This window comes from Ictidomys tridecemlineatus, chromosome 3 (assembly GCF_052094955.1).
Source record: "Ictidomys tridecemlineatus isolate mIctTri1 chromosome 3, mIctTri1.hap1, whole genome shotgun sequence".
Lineage (NCBI taxonomy): Eukaryota > Metazoa > Chordata > Mammalia > Rodentia > Sciuridae > Ictidomys > Ictidomys tridecemlineatus.
Genome location: NC_135479.1, coordinates 1,327,327 through 1,347,932, shown reverse-complemented (window position 1 = coordinate 1,347,932; position 20,606 = coordinate 1,327,327). Strand labels below are relative to the sequence as shown.

Below are 20,606 nucleotides of genomic sequence, written 5' to 3'. Positions count from 1 at the left end.
GCAATTCTCCAGCGCCATGCCACCAGAGCCCCAGCACTGCCCTCAGGCTACTGCCTTCCACCAGGGATGGGCTGCTAACACGGCAATGAGTGGCTGGATGGGTGTGCCTATAAAGTACCTCGAGACACTGGTCCTGGAAGCAGAGCAGCTGAGCATTCAAAAGGAAAAGATGAACCTTTGTGCATTACACCTGCAATTTTAGGATTGGGACATAATGCAAAATAAGAGGCACTGAATCAAGCTTTCCCTTAGTGAGCAGCTGCATGAAGCAGCAGATTGTGTGGTCTAGGGATCTAACAGCTCATCTTTACAGAGAAAGGCAGGAAACAGTCAAATACTTCATACCTGGTTGTATGTCTGGTCTAAAACTGGGGTGAGTTTTGTTTGCACTTGGCAAACAAACAGGAAAGAAGTCTCAGCCACACCAAGAAAACCACCCCCATACCAGCCTGGGGCCTGCGTGAGGCCCTGCAGCCAAAGTCCTCAAGGTGGGTATGTGGAGCAATAACCCCCCTCCTGATCTAAGCAATTCTTGAGGCCAGGTGTCCTGCCTAAAAGGACCATCTGCTGCAACCATCCAGCTCATGTGTCACCAGAGCAGCTGCTATTACAGGCGTATAACACACCTATGTGTGTACTTAGAACTGGGATCTAAGAGTTCTTTTTTTTTTTCCCCTAATTACAAAAAGAAATACTAAAACTAGAAAAATTTTTAAAAAACGAAGAAGCAGGGTACAGTGACACACATCTGTAATCCCAGTGGCTCAGGAGGCTGAGACAGGAGGATTATGAGTTCAAAGCCAGCCTCAGCAATGGTGAGACACTAAACAACTCAGTGAGACCCTGTCTTTAAATAAAATACAAAATAGGGCTGGGGATGTGGCTCAGTGATCGAGTGCCCCTGAGTTCAATACCTGGTACAAAAAAAAAAGAAGAAAGAAAAAACTAGTATGACTTTTTTTTTTTTTTAGTTGTAGATGACTACACAGTATCCTTATTTATTTTTATGTGGTGCAGAGGAACGAACCCAGTGCCTCACACATGCGAGGTAGTCACTCTACCACTGAGCTAAATCCCCAGTCCCAGTATGACTTTTTCAAAGGCAAGGCAGAACATCTGTCAAAACTCAGAAACCTCTAGGCAGGCACAGTGGTGCACACCTGTAATCCCAACTACTCAGAAAGCTGAACCAGGAGGACTTCAAGTTCAAGGCCAGCCTCAGTGACTTATTTGAGACTGCCTCAAGATAGAAAATGAAGGGCTGGGGCTGAGGCTCAATGGTAGAGCGCCTGCCTCGCAGGTGTGAGGCAATGGGTTCTATCCAGCACCACATAAAAAATAAATAAATAAAGATATTGTGGCCATCTACAACTAAGAAAATATTAAAAAAAAAAAAACAACAGAAGGGCTGAGGATGTGGCTCAAGTGGTAGCGCGTTTGCCTAGCATGCGAGAGGCATGGGGTTCGATTCTCAGCACCACATAAAAATATAATAAAGATGTTGTGTCCACCTAAAACTAAAAAATAAATATTAAAAAATAAATAAATAAATAAATAAAAATAACTGTGAATATAGTTCAGGGTTGGGTGACGCCGGGTTCAATCCTCAGTACTGCAAAAACAAAACAAAAATACAAAAATAAAAACTCAAGAAGCCTAGTACCCAGGAATTCTGCTTTGAGGACATGTGCATCAGGGTGAGACTGGCCACTTAGTAACAATAACCAGAAATAATTCAAGTAGCCATCAATACTCCACTAATTAAATGCATTCTGAATTTACTAATAAATGTATTCATTTATCCTGCAGAACTACAATTTTTTTCTTTTTCTTCTTAATTTAAGGACACAAAAAGAAATGAGAGACTGTGCTAAAAATATGTTCTACTTTTCTGCAGAGGAACAAGTGTCCATAATGAATGTGTGCAGCCAGTTTCCAATGACAAGAACTCCCATGGGGAGGAAAGGAAGAATGGAACACAGGGAAGCCGCAGCCTGAGTGTCAGAGCTGAGTGTCAGCAGCCCTCAGTCCTCATGGAAAGCCATGTCTACTTACAGCCTCGTGCACACCTATTTTCAAAGAGCACACATGGGGTGCTGCACCCCTAGGCCTTCAAAGTCCTCCTTCAGCATCAGCTCTGTGTCCCACCTCTCCTCTTCCTGTTTCAGTGGCTGCAGAGGACAGAGGGCAGAGGTGCACACAAATACCCCTACTTCCACCTGGTGTGACACCATGTAGAAAAGTGTGTGCACACATATATAAATCCCCACACATCTTCCAAAACAAGGAAAACTGGAGGCTGGTGTGTAGCTCAGCAGTAAACCATTTGCTTAGCATGCAAGAGGCCCTGGGTACCACCATTCCCGGCACTGCAAAAAAGAAAAAAAAAAAAAAAAGGTTGGGGCTGGGGATGTGGCTCAAGCGGTAACGTGCTCGCCTGGCATGTGTGTGGCCCGGGTTCGATCCTCAGCACCACATACAAAGATGTTGTGTCCGCCAAAAACTAAAAAATAAATAAAAAAAATTCTCTCTCTCAAAAAAATAAAAAAAATAAAAAAAAAAAAAAGAAGTAAAGGCTCCTGCTCCCTGAGGTGGTGGCCACACAGAACCTCAGCCTGCTCAAATTCTCTCTCTCTCTCTTTAAAAAAAAAAAAAAAAAAAGGTAAAATGGGATTATACTCTACCAGTTCATTTTAACTCACACCAGGAGTTGCAGCCACATCTCAGGCCTCCAGTGCCGCACAGGACTCTGCCACGCATGCACTATGCACCAATGTCCTCTTGTTACTAAATGTTCAGCTATATCCAGTTGGTGCAGGTCTCGCTTACAACACACATTTTAAAGCCAACTGCAAAGTCCACAGGAGGACTAGAAGACTTACTTAAAAATGTCTACTTTTTTTTTTTTTTTCAAATTTTTTTTTTTTTTTTTATTGGTTGTTCAAAACATTACAGAGCTCAAGACATATCATCTTTCATACATTCAACTCAATTGGGTTTTGAACTCCCCAAATACATAATACAGACTCACTTCTGTTACATACTCACATTTTTACATAATGGCATATTAGTGACTGTTGTATTCTGCTACCTTTCCTATCCCCTACTATCCCCCCTCCCCTCCCCTCCCCTCCCAACATCCCTCTCTACCTCCTCTGCTGTTGTTCAATTCTCTCCCCTTTTTTTCCCCCCACCCCCTTGCCCCTCATAACCTCTTATTATTTTGTGTATCACTGAAGGTCTCCTACCATTTCCATATGTTTTCCCTTCTCTCTTCCTTTCTCTCCCCCCATTCGTCTTAGTTTACTGTTGGTCTTTTCCTCATGCTCTTCCTTCCTGTTCTATTCTTAGTGGCTCTCTTTATATCAAAGAAGACATTTGACATTTGTTTTTTAGGGCTTGGCTAGCTTCACTTAGCATAATCTGCTCTAATGCCATCCATTTCCCTGCAAATTCTATGATTTTGTCGTTTCTTAGTGCTGCATAATACTCCATTGTGTATAGCTGCCACAATTTTTTTATCCACTCATCTATTGAAGGGCATCTAGGTTGGTTCCACAGTCTAGCTATTGTGAATTGTGCTGCTATAATCATTGATGTGGCCGTATCCGTATAGTGTGCTCTAAAAATGTCTACTTTTATAATTCATAATTCTCATTGCTCAGACTGATGTTCCCTGATGAATGAGTGTTCCAAACCCTAAAGGACTATAAAAAATTTGGAATTCCCTTTTTGTCTGCTCTCACGAGTGGGCAGATAAGCACTCTATGAAAGCAGCAGGGTGACTAAGAGAATACCACATTTCAAGACAAAGAGAGCTCAATTCTTTTTTTTCTTAAAGAGAGACAGAGAGAAGAGAGAGAGAGAATTTTAATATTTATTTTTTAGTTTTCAGCGAACACAACATCTTTGTTTGTATGTGGTGCTGAGGATCGAACCCGGGCCGCACACATGCCAGGCGAGCGCACTACCGCTTGAGCCACATCCCCAGCCCAGAGAGCTCAATTCTTAAGTGCAAGAAATGCACAATGAGGGCTGGTGTGACTCAGGAGGACTGCATTTGCCTAGCTTCTCAGGAAGCTGAGGCAGGAGGATTGCAAGTTTGAGGTCAGCCTCAAGAATTTAGTGAGACCCTGTTTCAAAATAAAATATAGAAAGACTAGAGATGCAGCTCAGTGGTAAAGCACTGGGTTCAATTCCCAATACTGGGGGTGGGGGAGCAGATTTCCAAAATGTATTAAAAAAAACAGCCCCAGGCTCAAGTTGCAGTGCGCTCGCCTAGCATGCGTGAAGAACTGGGTTTGATTCTCAGCACCACTTAAAAAATAAAATAAAGATATTGTGACCACCTAAAACTAAAAAAAAAAAAAAAAAAAAATAGTCCCAGAGCAAACTCAGTTAAAAGACAAAACCCTAAAAAGTAGTTCTTTGGGGCTGGGGATGTGGCTCAAGCGGTAATGCGCTCACCTGGCATACATGGGCGCTGGGTTCGATCCTCAACACCGCATAAAAAAAAAAGTAGTCTTTAAGATAAAAAGCTGGCAGCAACTGCTGTTGACACTGTGTGGGGAATCACAGGGAGCAGATAAGCCAAAGAGAAGAGAAAGGGAGAAACAAGGCTTCAGCACATGAATGGCATGGCTGCACGCACAGAAACCCAGGGCTGCACCACCAAAGGCAAAGCTGCAAAGCAAAGCTGCCTGCCTCCCACCACCTGGGAAGGATCCGGAACGACAAGGATCAAAGCCTCCTCAGAGAGACCCTGAAGCCTTGGAGACACTGGAGAACACCAGTGCAACATCTGAGAGGGTTGGAGGCAGAGAAGGCCCTGGGAGGCCCAGCGAGGCTTGGAGGAGGACGTCCCCTCTGGAGCAACCTGGAAGGCTGGCTCTGAAACACTGGGGTGAGGAGAATCAAGCCCCTGGAGTAGCAGAGGGGGGAAGCAGGGAGCCGGGTATGCAAAACAGCCAGAGTCACTGATGATGAGACAGCATGGCACTGGAGCTGGGTTAGGAGAACTGGGCGACAAACAGGGTCTGGAACCCCGCCCGTGTGACTTGTGGAAATGACTAATGGCAGAGAGGAGAGCATGCTCACAGAGGGATTTTCCTTCAACAGAAGGGACCTCAGACACGGCTAGGAACTAGAGAGGCACTGAAGGGGCTTTCCTTGTGAGCAGGGTTCCTCAAGGCCACAGCCCGCTCAGAGCCTGCGTGGAGACACTGCAGATGAGGAACCACCACCAGGAGGGGCCGATGGCAATGAGACAGAAGCCCTCTCCCCACTCTTGGCGGCGGCCACCTCAGGAAATGCAGACATTGTGGCTGCTGCATAGGGCTATTGTGAAAAGGTCAAAGACACAGGGTTTTCAATCATGCCGCCATTCTCTAAGATGTCAGCAAAATCTTAGGGTGCATAGGGCAGGATGCTCACCATTTTGGCTTCATGAAGCAGGAGCCAAACCCAAACTTTCACTTTTTCTTTTTTTGGTACCAGGGATTGAACAGGGGTATTTAGCCATTGAACTACATTCTTAACAGTTTTTGGTTTTTTTTTTTTCAATTCTTTATTTCTTTATTTTTGAGACAGGGTCTCACTAAGTTGCTTAGGACCTCACTAAATTGCTGAGGCTTGCTTTGAACTTGCAATCCTCCTGCCTCCTGAGCCACTTGAATTACAGGTGTGCACCTCTGCACCCAGACAAACCTCAGGCTTCTAAAGGACAGACTGCACGTCCAACAGCCTCTTCAGGCCAAGGAGATAAAGCCTTAAGGTGGGCTGGCACCTTACAAGTCACCTGAGAACCTGTATGCCTCTAAGTGGAAACCTTAGGGCCCCACTTCTGATGGCAGGGAAAGTGGGCCTCACCAAAACCAAGTCTCTAGAGAGCATCATGCTAAGTGAACTGAGCCAGATACAGAGTGAAGGATCCAAGACTTTCTCTCATAAGCAGAAGCTATTCCAAAATAAGGGGGAAAGGCAGGGGCATCCCATGAGAAAAAAGAAGAAATACATGGAGTACAGAAAGGGGAATGAGGAGGAGAAAGGAGGAATGGGAAAAGGAAGGAATGCAATCAACCAAACCATCCTGTGTGTGTATCTGAACACACCACAATGAATTTCACCTTTATGCATATCTGTACCGCACTGATTTAAAGAAAAACTGTAAACATAAAGAAGACAGACAAGTAGAATGGAGGTAAGAGAACAGGAGAGGGAGGAGGGAGGGAAGGGGAAGCACTAGGGGACTGGATTAGAGCAGATTACATTCCATACTGGTATAATTATAAAAAATGTTGGGGTTCATTTTGCCATAACTATGAAGCACCAATAAAAAAAAAAAATTGGTGGCTTTAACCAAAAAACAAACAGTCAAGTCAGACTGAGTCAGCCACCTGTCATGGGAATGGAGATGACAGCTACCACCTACTTCTCCACAGTGCAGAGCAGAGCCCCAGCTGCAGGAAGAGGCCCTGGAATCTCTGGCTCCTTCATACATAAGGACAATGAATACCCCCACAAAGAGGGCAGAGTGGCCCACAGAGCACACAACCAGAGACTGAACACGGAGAGCTGCGGCAAGCCTGAGAGCGGCAACTGCCTAGGAGAAAGGGCAGGGGAGCTGCTCCAAAGTGACAGGCAACAGCAGTGGTAGATGAGGATGCCGGAACAGTCGTCACAATGACATCTGTGTGTTCAGAGGAGGTGGTAATAGGGAAACATCAAAAACAGCAAGGGAAGCCAGGCACTATGGCGCATACCTGCAATCCCAGCAGCTCAGGAGCCTGAGGCAGGAGGATGGCTAGTTCAAGGACAGCCTCAACAACTTAGCGAGGCCCTAAGCAACTCATTGAGTCCCTGTCTCAACATAAATTATCAAAAGGGCTGCGGGTGGGCTGGGGTTGTGGCTCAGTGGTGAAGCATCCCTGGGTTCAATCCTAGTACCAAAAAAAGAGAGAGAGAGACAGTCAAGGGAAACCACCCTGCCTGAGACAACCTAGATGGCAACAGCAGATCAGACGTTGCAAAAGTAGAGATCCATGAATCTGAAAACAACACCAACTGTCCAAAATGAATCAGAGAAAAGAGACTGAAAGAAGATGACCAGCATGCACTGTGGGATTTGAAGTAGCCAAGGTACACATGATGGAAGTCTCCAGAGGGCAGAAAGAGACCCAAAGCTTCTTTCACCACCTTCTCATGGCTAGACACTGACACCCCAGCTGCCATAGTCTGGTTTGGTGTTGTGTGGTTCCACTCCAAATTAAATGCCTCACCAAGCCTGAGTAACTAAAAACAACCCCCAAAAACGCAACAGAAGCCTCAATCCACAAGTGGAACTCCAGGCCATCACGGCTGACCAGTGACGGATACCATCAGAAGGCTACAAGATGAGCAGAGTCCAGGCAGGCTCAGAGCCCTGTGTGCACAAATTCCTTTTGTACTACTGCATCTTACCTTATAGAAAACATCAGGCACGTACTGCTCACTACTGGACTCCTTGGCGTAGCCGAGCTCAGGGGCATCCTTGCACGGCAGCAGACATTCATCGCGGACTAGGGCCATGCACTGATTGGATACCTGATACCCCTCAAAGTGGACCTGGTTGTCGGGACCACCTGCAAGAGACAGAGCTTCAAAGAGAATCTTCTAAAGGAGATACAGAATTAGTCCATGCCTGCTCTCTGCCGACCCAGAGGAAGCAGATGCTGGGGAGTCTGTTCCAGGAAACTTGGCAGTGGCTGACGCACCAGACTCAGCACATTCCTCCACAGCTGCCCAGCCTCACAGGCACTACCACACCTGTCAGTTCGTCAGAAATACAGGCACTGAACGTTAATGATCCCCAATAGCCACCCCCAAAGTTGTACTTAGTGTTATCAAGCACACAGGCTCTTGGTTTTTTATCAACAGTGGGATTAATGAACATAGCTCTGCATTCCACATGCTTCAGTGCCGGAATGAAGGGACTGGGCAGGAGGTGAACTCACCTGGGGTGGGCAGGGTACCAGGTGTAGGAACAATACAGAACCGGCCTTCAGAGCAACCCTGCACCCACGCTGCACATGCAGCAGTCTCTGCCTTACAGAGACCTGCACGGCAACACAAGGTTAATGTCCTAAGCACTGCCTTTCATGTAAGGAGGCATGGTGGACATATGGCCCCTACACTCATGGCCCCTGCACTACCCTCCAATGTTTCCCTCTTTCCCTCCCTCCCTCCCTAGCTCTACTCCACAGAACCTTAAAGTTAGAAACATGGAGCACAAACAGCCGGTAAGAAGAAAGAACCCAGCCAGCTAACCCAGATCTTTAATGTCCGGGGGTGGGCAAGGCAATGAAGAGCTGGGCCTGGGGCAGACCTCTGCCACCAGATGTGCTCCAAGAATCAGGGCTATGGGGCTGGGGATGTGGCTCATGAGGTAGCGTGCTCGCCTGGCATGCGTGCGGCCTAGGTTTGATCCTCAGCACCACATACAAAGAAAGAAGTTGTGTCTGCCAAAAACTAAAAAAATAAATATTAAAATTCATATTCTCTCTCTCTCTCTCTTAAAAAAAAATTCTGGAGAATACAAATCTCTCAGTATTTCTATTTCAATTTAACAAAGAAGAGTAATTTACTGATGAGAGAACAGAAATTCAGTCCATCTAGCTTTCAAACATGTATCAGAAACCAGACCTGATGACCAGGCAATTGGAAAAGGTGGAAGGCACGGGCAGAGCCAGCCCCCAGCAAGCAGACAAGGCAGGCTGCTATCTGTTCACCTTCACACCCAGCAGGCCAACCAGATCTGGTAGTGAAATGCTGAGTTTCCAAAGGCCCCACTGAATCTAGAACTTTCTCTCATTCCCTAACATCTCAGCAGCACACAGGCTCAGCTGTATAGTGTGTCTGGTTGTACAAAGACAAAGCACTGGTTCAGGAAGCATAGAGGCGAGGGATGAGGAGTGTTGAGGAGCCACCTTATGCGCTACTGTGGACCCACATTGTTTTTTACAATCGTTACCATGTGGTAGGTCATTAAAGGAAAAAAAAAAAACAAAAACCTGTCCTTTTGAGAATGAGAATGGAAAGCTGAATTTGTAAAACTCAAATGCCTATTTAAAAAGCAGCATCAGTCCATGAGTGGCATCCAAAGGCCATTTCCCAGAAAGGACGACAAACCACCCCTTCCCCACAGAGCAGCACCAAGTGCATGTCCCTCCATGTCTGCAGGTCAGGAGGCTGGCTATCCTTGCCTGCATCCCGGGCAGGACGGACCATAGGGCCAGAAAAGGGGCAGAGGTAGAAGGACATGAGCTGCTCTTGAACTTCAGGTGCATTTTTGCTTTCTGAAACTGAGTCCATAATCTTCACAGCCCAGGAGCCAAGTATATGCTAAATGATGAACTCAGTTTGAAACTCAGATTTGGGCTCCAATTAGGCACTTTCCACATACTCCTGGGGGTTCACTGAGCACACTGCCAGTCCACCAGAGGCTGTGTACAACTGAAGGAAGGGGAGGAAGAGCAGGCAGAGTCAAGGGGGCCTGGGCTCCAGCTGCAGAAACACCAGCCCTGCGCCACAGGGGCTCAGCTTCTGGGAGGCTCTCGCCCAGCTGTCTAGCAAGGGTGCATTTTCCAGCAGCTCCACAGGGTCCCCACTTGCCCTCTGGCCAAGAGACCCCAAAGTAAGGTAAGGAGCACACTTTAGGAGAAGATCTGCAGTGCCACAGACAGCCACACCCCTCTGGAGTGCCCCAAAGGGATGATGCAACACCCAGATGCAAAAGGATGCTGCCTGTGGAGTTCACTGTAACTGATATGGTCACTGCCTCATGGTTCCAGTACTTTCTGTAAGTGCCAACTCCTAAAGCAAAAATGTCATGGTTTCCAAACTCCAAACAAGAGGTGTCCCTCTATAATTGAAGGTGGCAGACCCCATAATTTTAAGAAAATTACCAGTTGCTGCTGGGCGCAGTGGTGCACACCTGTAATCTCAGGGGCTCAGGAGACTGAGGCAGGATTGCGAGTCCAAAGCCAGTCTCAGCAACTCAGTGAGACCCTGTCTCTAAATAAAATACATTAGGGGCTGGGGTTGTGGCTCAGCAGTAGAGTGCTCACCTAGCACATGCAAGGTCCCGGATTCGATCCTCATCACCACATAAAAATAAATAAAAGGTACTATATCCAACTAAAACAAAAAAATAAATATTTTTTAAAAAAATACATTAAAGGGCTGGGGATATGGCTCAGTGGTTAAGCACCCCTGAGCGCAATGCCTAGTATCAAAAAAAAAAAAAAAAAAATCTGGCCACACTCCACTTTCTGCTCAGCAGTTACCAGAGCCCCTGCCATGAGAAAGGACTCCCTGTGGGCCTTCCGTCTCCTTCAATCCCAGCCAAAAATCTCAATCCTTCCCTTCAGCACTTGACCACAGCAAAAATTTATAAAAAAATGCAGGTGTGGGACTTTTCTGTGTGTGTTCTGGGAATTGAGTCCATAGGTACTTAACCACTGAGCCACATCCCCAGCCTTTTTTATTTTTTATTTTGAGAGAGAGTCTCAGTAAGTTCCTGAAGCTGGCCTCAAACTTGCAATCTCCCAGCCTGCCTCAAATTCCCAAATTGCTGATTCACGGGCATGCATCACAGTGCCCCACATAATGTGGCATTACATATAGCAAAGCTTAAAAATTCTGTCAGTGATAAGATGAGGTTCAGGTCAGCCATGAAGCACTTGCCTACCATGTGCGAAACTCAGTGCTCCACCCAGTGATGCAAAACAACAAAATTCTGACAGTGCGCAATCTTCCTACCAAAGGTCCATGGTAATGGAAACCGGACTAGTTCCTTCCCTACATGTCATACAGGCTGGGTGTCTGACATGGGGGTGCTTCTATAGAACCAGGAAAAGGGTAGTTACTAAAAAAAACTGGATTATCACACCTCTTTGAGGGCAGAGAGCAGGTCTTCACAGGATCAACAGTAGGCTTAACTCAGACCAAAAGCAAGGCACAGTAGTGCACGCCAGTAACACCAGTGACTCACAAGGCTGGGCCTGGAAACTGTGAGACCCTATCTTGAAATGAAATAAAAGTGTCTGGTGATATAGCACAGTGGCAGAGCACTTGCCTAGCACATGCAAGGTCTGGGGTCACCCCCAGCATTGCAAAAACAAACAAAAGTAAACCTGGACTTGTAAGGAGAGCACTGGACAGGAGGAAAGCTGTGCTGAGGTTCCAGGGCTTTGTCAGTTCTGCAGATGCTGCTGCTAGTTCGGAATTGTTACCATGAAACAACAGGAGGAATCTATGCCCCTCAGGTCTATTCAGAACCCTGTGACAACTAAGTTAGGGATAAAAAGCAGCTGGAGAGAAGGTCAAAATGCATTACCAGGGCAGTAGCACTGACAACATTACTCTGTCCCATTCACACCTGTGGCCACTGCAGTCACAAACTTGGACCCGAAGTGCCCATCAGGAGACAGCCGGCAGGCGTTGGGGTGTTTATTCTGGAAGTCTCCTGCAGTGATGCACTCTTCTGAGCTCAGGAAGTAAGTGTCCTAAAATGAGAGGAGCAGCATGTAAGCAGACCTTACAGCTTCACGTCAAAAGGGATCGTCTCTTCTTTAGAGAATAACAGATGCCAAAAACTAAGCATCTCCAAAACCACAACAACACACCCCCATGATTTCTGGCCACTGTGGCTCCTTCAAAACTACCAGAAAAGCCTGAAGCACTAGGACCCACCCAGAGAGGTCTGCACAGGGAGTGGGTTTGGCTCTACAGGCAGAGCCCACAGACCTGGCCTTGACTTATCAAGGTTATCTTGAAAACTGCTTGACTTAGAAGCTCACAGGCGCTGTTCAGAGACCCCGAAACGTGAGTCAGCACTGCCTGTACAGGTCGGTGAGGCTAGCCAACATCCCAGTCTCCTCACCTTATTCCGACTGTATCGGACTGTACCCTTTCGGGTATCTTCTGAGACGAGGTCTGTGAATATCCAGCCAACCTTAACAAAACAGCAAAGTGTCTCAGAAGGTCTACGTCACAGACAAAGAAGACTCCTGGCCCCGCCCAACAAACACAAGAGGTCTCCGGTCAGGAGCCTTACTTCCCTCACCCGGGGCCAACTCTGTAAAGGGCTCCCCAACCAAGCTACCAAGGCCACACCACAGCTTCCACAACCCACTTAGCAGAAACTGGTTGGGCAAATGAAGACTTCAATTCTTTATGTGTTAAAAAAGTTCTGCTGGGGGACTAGAGTTGGGGCTCAGTGGTAGAACGCTTGCCCAGCACATGTGAGGCACTGGGTTCAATCCTTAGCAACACATGAAAATAAATAAACAAAATAAAGGTCCATTAACAACTATAACTAAAAAAAATATTTTTAAAAAAAAGGGGGGCTGGGGATGTGGCTCAAGCGGTAGCGCGCTCGCCTGCCATGCGTGCGGCCCGGGTTCAATCCTCAGCACCACATACCAACAAAGATGTTGTGTTCTGCCGAGAACTAAAAAATAAATATTAAAAATTCTCTCTCTCTCTCTCACTCTCTCTTTTAAAAAAAAAATCTCTCTATCTCTCCCTCTCTCTCACTCTTTCTAAAAAAAAAAAATTAAAAAAGAAAATTAAAAAAAAAAAAAAAAGGTTCTGCTGGGCTGAGGGGCATAACTCAGTGGTGTAGTGAGCACATGCCCTGAATTTGATCCCCAGCACTACAAAAAAAAAGAAAAAAGAAAAAAGGGCAGGGTGGGGTGGAGGATTATGCTCAGCACCAACTGTGCCCAGCACTGTGCAAGAACCCAGTATGAAGGAGACCAACAGGGTGGGGTAAAACAGTTCATGCTCCAAAGCAGACAGACAAGGAGAAGCACTGTGCAGCTTCTGGGGCTAGACTCCTCTGTAAGGGGAAAAGGACAAGGACACTCTGTAAAGAACTAGAGAGCAGGGGCTGGGGATGTGGCTCATGTGGTAGCGCGCTCGCCTGGCATGCGTGCAGCCTGGGTTCGATCCTCAGCACCACATACAAACAAAGATGCTGTGTTCGCCGAAAACTAAAAAATAAACATTAAAAAAATTCTCTCTCTCTCTCTAAAAAAAAAAAAAAAAAAAAAAAAAAAGAACTAGAGGGCACCACAAAGGGGACTGCACTCCTGTGCCCAAGATCTAGGACAGGCCCAGCATCTGAAAATCGGCCACCAGGGACCCCAAAAGGTCAATCCCAGAGTTTGGGGAGGGTACAGTTTCCACATGTCCTACAGCAATAACACCTAGCCTCCTGAGTTGCAAGCCTAAGAGAGGCTGTCTGAGCAGTGCCAGAGGCCAGGCACAGTATCTGCCTCTACCCCTGGGACAAGTGAGAGGTGCCTGCCACCTTCCTCAGCATGGCCATTGGGTGCACCAGGGACTGTCACCATCATCAGAATGCCCCAAAATACCCCAAGGAATAACAATGAAAAGTTCAGTTATGTCTTCATTGCTTTTGCTCCAAAGCAAAAAAAAGCAATGGAGATGTAGAGGGTGACCAGGCAGTACATAAAGCAGCTGAAATTACGCTAAAGTTAGTAAGAGCAAGTGTGTTTTGAGAAACACACTTAACTTTTGACATTTCCCCCTTTTTTAATTATTTTTTAGTTACAGGTGGACACAATATCTTTATTTTTTTTATTTTTATGTGATGCTGGGGATTGAACTCAGTGCCTCACACATGGTAGGTGACCGCTCTATTTCTGAGCCACAACCTTAGCCCCTGACATTTTCTCTTATCATGATGTTATGAACAACAGATTACGACAAACACAGGTCAACTCACTGGGCCAGTTTCTCTTCTGAATAAAAGAAATTTCCAGAATTTGAACCAGACCCTAACACTACATTAAGAAACTGTCTCCTGGGCTGGGGTTGTGGCTCAGTGGTACAGCGTGTGTATAGCACATGCAGGGCCCTGGGTTCGATCCTCAGCACCACATAAAAATAAATAAAATTAAGGTATTGCGTCCAAATACAACTAAAAAATAAATATTAAAAAAAAAAAAAAAGAAAGAAACTGTCTCCCATTGGAAGCTGTAGGACCTAAGTGCCCTGTAACCTTGTAATTTTCCTAGGCTTTAAATTACATTTCCAGACTTCCCACGTATCTGTAGAACGATAAAATAATCCAGATTATTTCTCACTGTCCAAACTGACTAGGGATAAAGCATAACCCTGACATGGCTACTAAGACTGAACTTCCAAGATGACCTCAAATGCACTGCCCAGTGTGTCTGTAAACCCCACTTTCCTGGGAACTTTATCAGGAGTGTAAGCCAAACCAAATCAACAGACTCTGGAAGAAAAGTCCCCTCCTGCCCTCTAATTGTCCTGGAAAATAAGTAGACTCCAGAATCAGGTGCAGGAATCACAGGCTAATGGACAAAAAGTGCAAGGACAAGGACAGCCACACCAAGAGGGGCAGGCACCCCTCAGAGGCACACGCAGTACAGCTATGCAGCTCCCAAGCAGTGGCCCCCAGGCAGTGTGGCTGACAGAGCTGAAGATGGCTTCTGTGCTGCGGTCACACTTTTAGGCACAAGGGAATGTCCCTACTTCACTCTAAGTGAGATGATCACAAAAGCTATCAGCATCCAAGGAACACAAGCAAGCTTCCAAATGGGTCAAGCCTGCACCTGATCTTGTACAGGTGAGGACAGTGCATCCCAGATCTGGCCTGGCCACCCCACCCACCTAGATTCCCCAGCAGAGGGCATAGGCTCCCCCAAAGGCCACCTGGTTGACAGAAGGTACCTTCCTTAGGCCCAATTTGGCAGCAATCTCATCAACCACCTCAGCTTTCGGGTCCTCAAGGAGCTCCAGGCTGTTCTGTGTGCCAATCTATTGGGAATCACAAGGAGAAGATGGAGTCAGAGGACAGGCTGAAAGAGCAGCACCCCCATTCGTGTCCACCTTTGAGGTCACAGGCATGCTTGTCTCCTCCCTGGAGATGTATAGCACTGAAGAACAAAACCCATTCCCCTTCTGTCCTGAGGCTGTGATGTGCTGAATCCTGGTGTGGCCTGAATGCTGGGAGTGCCACCAAGTCCTGAATCAGGTGTGTTCAGGATACAGGAAAGCTGTCCATGCTGTCTGAGAGATCCCTTCACTGGAGAATAAAGTTATTGTCTCATAAGCAGCTCTGCCAGAGATAGGTTCTGCTGACAGACAAGACTGCAGCTATAAGATGCATTCACCCCTGGATCAGCACAGGGACACGCAAGCATGCCGGGGATGACCCCAAGTCAAAGGGTCAGTCTGGACCACAGCACAGCAGACACACACCACAGGAAATACACTCTCTGCAGTTCCAGGTCCCATTTGCAGACCTTGAAACATGCATCCCAGCAATGACTGCCAGGCATCTGCCCTGGGTTAGGAGGCTCAGAAGGTAGGCTGACAAGGAGAGAGGTGAAAACAGCAGGCAGCAGACGGGGCACACAGAGAAATCAAGGGGCACAGCACAAGCCTGCATACCTGTGCACCTGCTTACATGAAAAAGTCAAATTCAGCCGGGTGAAGGGTACATATGTCTATAGTCACAGACTCAGGAGGTTGAGGCAGGACAATGGTAAGATGGACAGTGGCAAGTTGCCTGAACAACCTAGCGAGGCTCTGTCTAAGAAGAAAATAGGTTAGAGATGCAGCTCAGTGGTAGAGCACCTAGGGGTTCAACGCCCAGTACAACGGGGAAAAAAAAAAAGGTCAAACTTTAGAAGTCAGACCAAAAGGAGGCAGAGAACCAGGTAAAGGGGAATATACCATTCTGTAAAGCTGACTTTGTAACTGTGCAAATGGTTTTGTTTTATTTCCAACTTTTGTTGTTTGTTTTTTAACATTTTGTTGTTGTTATTGTTACAGGTGGGCACAATACCTTTATTTTATTTTTATATGGTGCTGAGGATTGAACCCAGTGCCTCATGCATGCTAGGCAAGCGCTCTGCCACTGAGCCCCAACCTCCCAGCCCTGCAAATTTTGTTTAATAAAATCTCAAACCTTTTGTAGCCCTATCTTGATGGTAAGTTTTCAGTTATTTTGGTCACTCTGAAACTGGCCTATCACTCAGAGGATGGCCACCTGAACAGGGGTGAAACAGAACAAGATAGAAGAGCTACAGCAAATGCACACCTGCAACGCGTTGCAGGTCAAGCCTGTGATTGCTTCCACCTGCTTCAGTTGCTACCGACTCACTGCATCAGAGAGCACCCATGGCCGAAAGGTACCTGGGGTGTAGTCTCTCTCTCCAGTAACTCAGAAAGTGAAGCAAGCATGCGTGCATGTGAAGAGGCAGGGCGTACCAGTAACAAGGCACATGGGGAAAGTCGCCACCTCTGCAAAGTGTCATCCGCACAGCACTCAGACATAAGCCCATGGCCCTCAGGGACTGAGACCCTGCACACTGTACCTGAGGAGGTTCATAAATTGCAGCCACCTCAGCCCTGATGCCCAGGGGAATATCCTTGTGCTCCGTGTACCGTCCATACAAGTACCCAAAGTGCTGGTTCCCCGTCTTCCTCCAGAAGTCAAGAAAGCGGTCAGCAACGGTATGATTCTCAAACATGATATTGTCCACATGCCTGTATTTCTGTAGAGTTAACATGGGGCGAAATTAAAACAGTCCACCAAAACCTGCTTTTCTAAATCAAACCATCCCAAAATATTTTTTTAACATAGTTCTTTAAAAGATAAACCAACAAAAAACAAAACCCAAGTTCTAAGAACCTGATCTTCCCAGGGTAAGGGTAGGGGGCACACTACCAGTCAATAAATTTAAATTAATCTCACTGAGATTTCACCTAAAAAAGGAGGTTTTAACAATCTCTAGGACAAAAAGTAAAAAATGGTTTTGGAGAGGAGGAAAGGAGGTTGGTTTCCAGAGTCAGGAGACATGGCCCTCTGTGAGGGGCTAGACGTGGGCAGAAGTGGTAGGGACAGATGCACGGGCCACTCTCAGGACACTGTGCTGAGCTACATGGCCAATACGGCACTCCTGAGCCAGGTTCGCCCCAGAACCTGCAAAGGTTCCCTATGCGGTCTCAGGAAGCTCTCTCACCAGCCCCCACACCTCCACAGAACAGGTTCTTAAGAGGCAAAGTCACTAAGCATTTAACAAAATTTCCAAAACATTCCACGAATACAGGAGCCCACAAAACAGAATGAAGCTCCTGCACCAAGGCCACAAGCTAGAAGTTCTACAGATGACATCCTCAGCTCAGGACCCCCACGAGAAGGCTGAAGGACGAGTCAGCAATGCCTGAGGATCTGCCAATGGAAGACTCTCTCCCAGGGGACGTCCACATCACAGCCACAAAAATCAAGCTCGGGACAAGCCATCTCACCTGTCTGTTCAGCGTGATGGCACTGGGCTGGCACTTGGTACAGATGCCGTTGGGCCATGGGAGGTGTCCCTCACACCCGGACTTGATCTTGCAGCTGATGTTCTCCAGGGCAACAAACTTCCCCCTGAGGGACAGCAACTGAGTTAAACTGATGGTGGTGACGGCTGGCAGAGACAGGAAGGGCATGGGAGCCAGCTTCCTCACACCTGCTGAACAGCACTCCCCGGGGCCAAGCATGCAGAAGAACGAGCCGTCAAAACTCCAGTGCAAGTTGCCTAAGCCCAGCTTGTCCTGCACTGGGACACAAAGCTCTCTTCCTGTAGAGAAGCTACCCTAACAACCATGAGGTTTTCAATAATGGCCAAGCGGCTGTCGATTTAACCTGTGCCACTCAGGGCAGCTCCATCAGCTTAGCAGCAGCCGGGACATAACCAGCCCAGTATTTTATACAGCTGCAAAAACTTCTGACTCAGGAAAAACACGATTAGAGTACAGCACAGTGATCCCTTCACTCTGCTATTAGTTGGAAAGGGAAAAAAAAAAAAAAAACTACTTTTGGAAGTTTGTCAGTGAGAAGTCCTAGACCCTGCCCTGAACCCGGGGTGAATCTGTGTAAGTCAGGACTGTCTTCCCATTCACAAATGATCTAAAATTTCTTTACCTCTTCCCCCCAGCTTTACCGAGATATAACTGACAAAAAGTTATACGTGTATTTAAAGTGTACAGTGTGATACTTTCTTTTTTACAAAAACTGCATGTTTAGTGTTCTTTTTTGTGTATGTGGTACTGGAGACTGAACCCAGGGGTGGGGCACTCTGTCACTGAGCTACATCCACAGATTTTTTTTTAGTTGTCAACAGACCTTTTTATTTTTTAATTTATTTATATGCGGTGCTAAGAATCAAACCCAGTGCCTCACACATGCTAGGCAAGCGTTCTACCACTGAGTCGCAACCCCAGGCCCAGATCTTTTTTTTGTTTTATTTTGAGATAGGGTTTCCCTGTTTCCCAGGCTGACCTCCTGCCTCAGCGTCCTGAGTGGCTGGGATTACAGGTGTGTGCCACCACACCCAACTGGCATTCACAATTTCTGAAATACATCCACCTTGCGGAATTGCTAGGTAATATACGCACTGCCAGGTTACGTATCACTCTCCTATCACAAGCCAAGAGCACACCTGATGTCTCAGCAGCTAAGCAGCCCTATAGGCGTGCCCAAGGAGGCTGCGTTCCTTGACCCAAACTGACAAAGGCTGAGCAGCTCCACTCATCTCGGTAAATCTCCACCCAAACCCTAGTAGAGGAAGCCCACAGCTTTCCCACTGACAGGCAAAGTGTATTTGTGGTGGATTTTATTGCCTGGCCTAACACTTTTTAACAAGTCATTTTAGGATGTCAGCAGGTTTTCAGAAAAAAGCTACTATCAGGCAAATGGAATATTCTTCACAAAATGTTGCTGACTTGGGCTCAGCCAACACAACCTGTTATCACACTGACAGGAATGACGAGGCCATCTTTGTGGTCCACTGCACCCCGCTGTGGTGCAGAAGTGTACAGAGGGAGCTGCACAAATGAGCACCAATGTAGGCTAAAAGAAATCAAAATGCTCTCAGTTCACCCCTTTCTGGCCACTGCAGCTACCCACCTGTCCGCCGGGCCAAGCCAGTGGACCACAACTCCTGCAGCACCAGAATACAGCCCTTAGACAACCTTGACGCATCAGTCCCTGTTGCAGCTCTGAAAATGAAGCTGAGACAGGACCTGATGAAAAGGCTGACAGGCCGAAGTGGGTGAGCCAAGACTACCACAGCATGGCCATCTCTCTGAAAAGCAGACAGTGACCAGACCCACAGGCACAACAGGCTACCCCCACCACTCACCCGAACCCACAGGTTGCTGTGCACATGGCAAGATCGGTGGCAGGATCCACCACCAGCCAGGTGTCTGCCCCACGCTCTGAGAACAGTGGACATGTAGAAGAGGGTCAGACTCTTCATGCCCACTTGTACAATCAACAAAATTCAACAGTCCCATGGTTCATGCCCTGCCCTGATCTTCGCTTTCTCATCCCCAGACCCAGTGGCTATATGCAACAACTTGGACAGACACAGAAAAGAACATTATGCTGGGGCCAGGCTGGCTACTTACTTGTCGGCTCCTCCTGTCAGCTTCCGGATGTAGGCGTGGAAGGACATGTGCTTCACTGGGGGCTCCAGGTGGTTCAGGTAGTCCTCGTCAAACGGCTGCCAGAGCACATGAGAAGCAACCAGTCACACACCAGCCAGGGCAGGGGCGGCAAGGGCCCACTGCACACGGAGGCAGAAGGGGGAGCAAGGCTTCTGCAGTCAGGGTCCACACTGGGCAGGGAGGGGGTCAGGAGCTGGGTCCTCACTTGTTCTAGGTAAGAACCAAACTTCTCTATGTGCTAGTTATCTTTTCAATATTAAAAGGAACTTCTAGGGGTGGGGATATGGCCTAGATGTAGAGCACTTGCCTAACGTGCATAAGGCCCCAGGTTTACTCTCCAAAACCACAAAAGTTAAAAATAGAATGAACCTTCGTTAACTCACTAAATACACCAGGCATGGTGGTGCCGGTCTGCACTCCCAGCAACTCAGGAGGCTGAGGTAGGAGAATCACAAGTTCAAAGCCAGCCTGGGCAACTCAGAGAGACCCTGATTTTAAAAATAACGGGGCTGGGATTGTAACCCAGTGGTACAGTGCAATTTTTCTTTTTTCTTTTTTTTAAACTTTGTTTTGGTTGTAGATGGACACAATACCTTTATTTATTTTTATGTGGTGCTGAGGATCGAACCCAATGCCTCACACGTGCAAGGTGTGTGCTCTACCACTGAACCACAACCCCAGCCCACAGTGTAAATTTTTTTAAAAAAATTAAAAATAGAACACAAAATTCTTTTAAACCAGATAAATTTTAGGAAAATTTTGCAAAATGAAAAGCCACAAGGGGGCTGGAGATATAATGCAGTAGTATAATACCGAAGCCCTGGGTTTGATTCTCTCCACTCCCAAAGGACCCAGAAGATAGCCATGAGATGGAGCCAGAGGAACTTCAGGCTGGCCTTGCTGCTCCGAGTGCAGTGCAGGACATCACCAGTCAGCATTATTATGGTAACTCTCCATCTCGCCAGGACGCAACAGGGAGATGTGAGACTCAGGGCATGGTAAATCAAAACCATGACAGGCACAAACCGACAGCCAGCTCTGTGTCAGATTTTAAAAGGATTGTCCAGGAG

The 20,606-nt window shown here is 47.0% G+C and overlaps 1 protein-coding gene across 2 annotated transcripts in view; it reads right to left on the bottom strand.

Annotated features, from left to right (window-relative positions):
- The window catches only part of Nploc4 (NPL4 homolog, ubiquitin recognition factor), a 47,927-nt gene that overhangs the window by 13,849 nt on the left and 13,472 nt on the right, over positions 1-20,606 (bottom strand). For both annotated transcript variants that reach the window (XM_078041435.1, XM_040268346.2), the window contains 7 exons: positions 19,498-19,592; positions 17,350-17,473; positions 16,416-16,595; positions 14,764-14,850; positions 11,921-11,992; positions 11,417-11,543; positions 7,459-7,619 (listed from right to left, as the gene is read on the bottom strand). In XM_078041435.1, the coding sequence (XP_077897561.1) occupies positions 7,459-7,619; positions 11,417-11,543; positions 11,921-11,992; positions 14,764-14,850; positions 16,416-16,595; positions 17,350-17,473; positions 19,498-19,592 (846 nt within the window). The remainder of the gene's footprint in view (positions 1-7,458; positions 7,620-11,416; positions 11,544-11,920; positions 11,993-14,763; positions 14,851-16,415; positions 16,596-17,349; positions 17,474-19,497; positions 19,593-20,606) is intronic.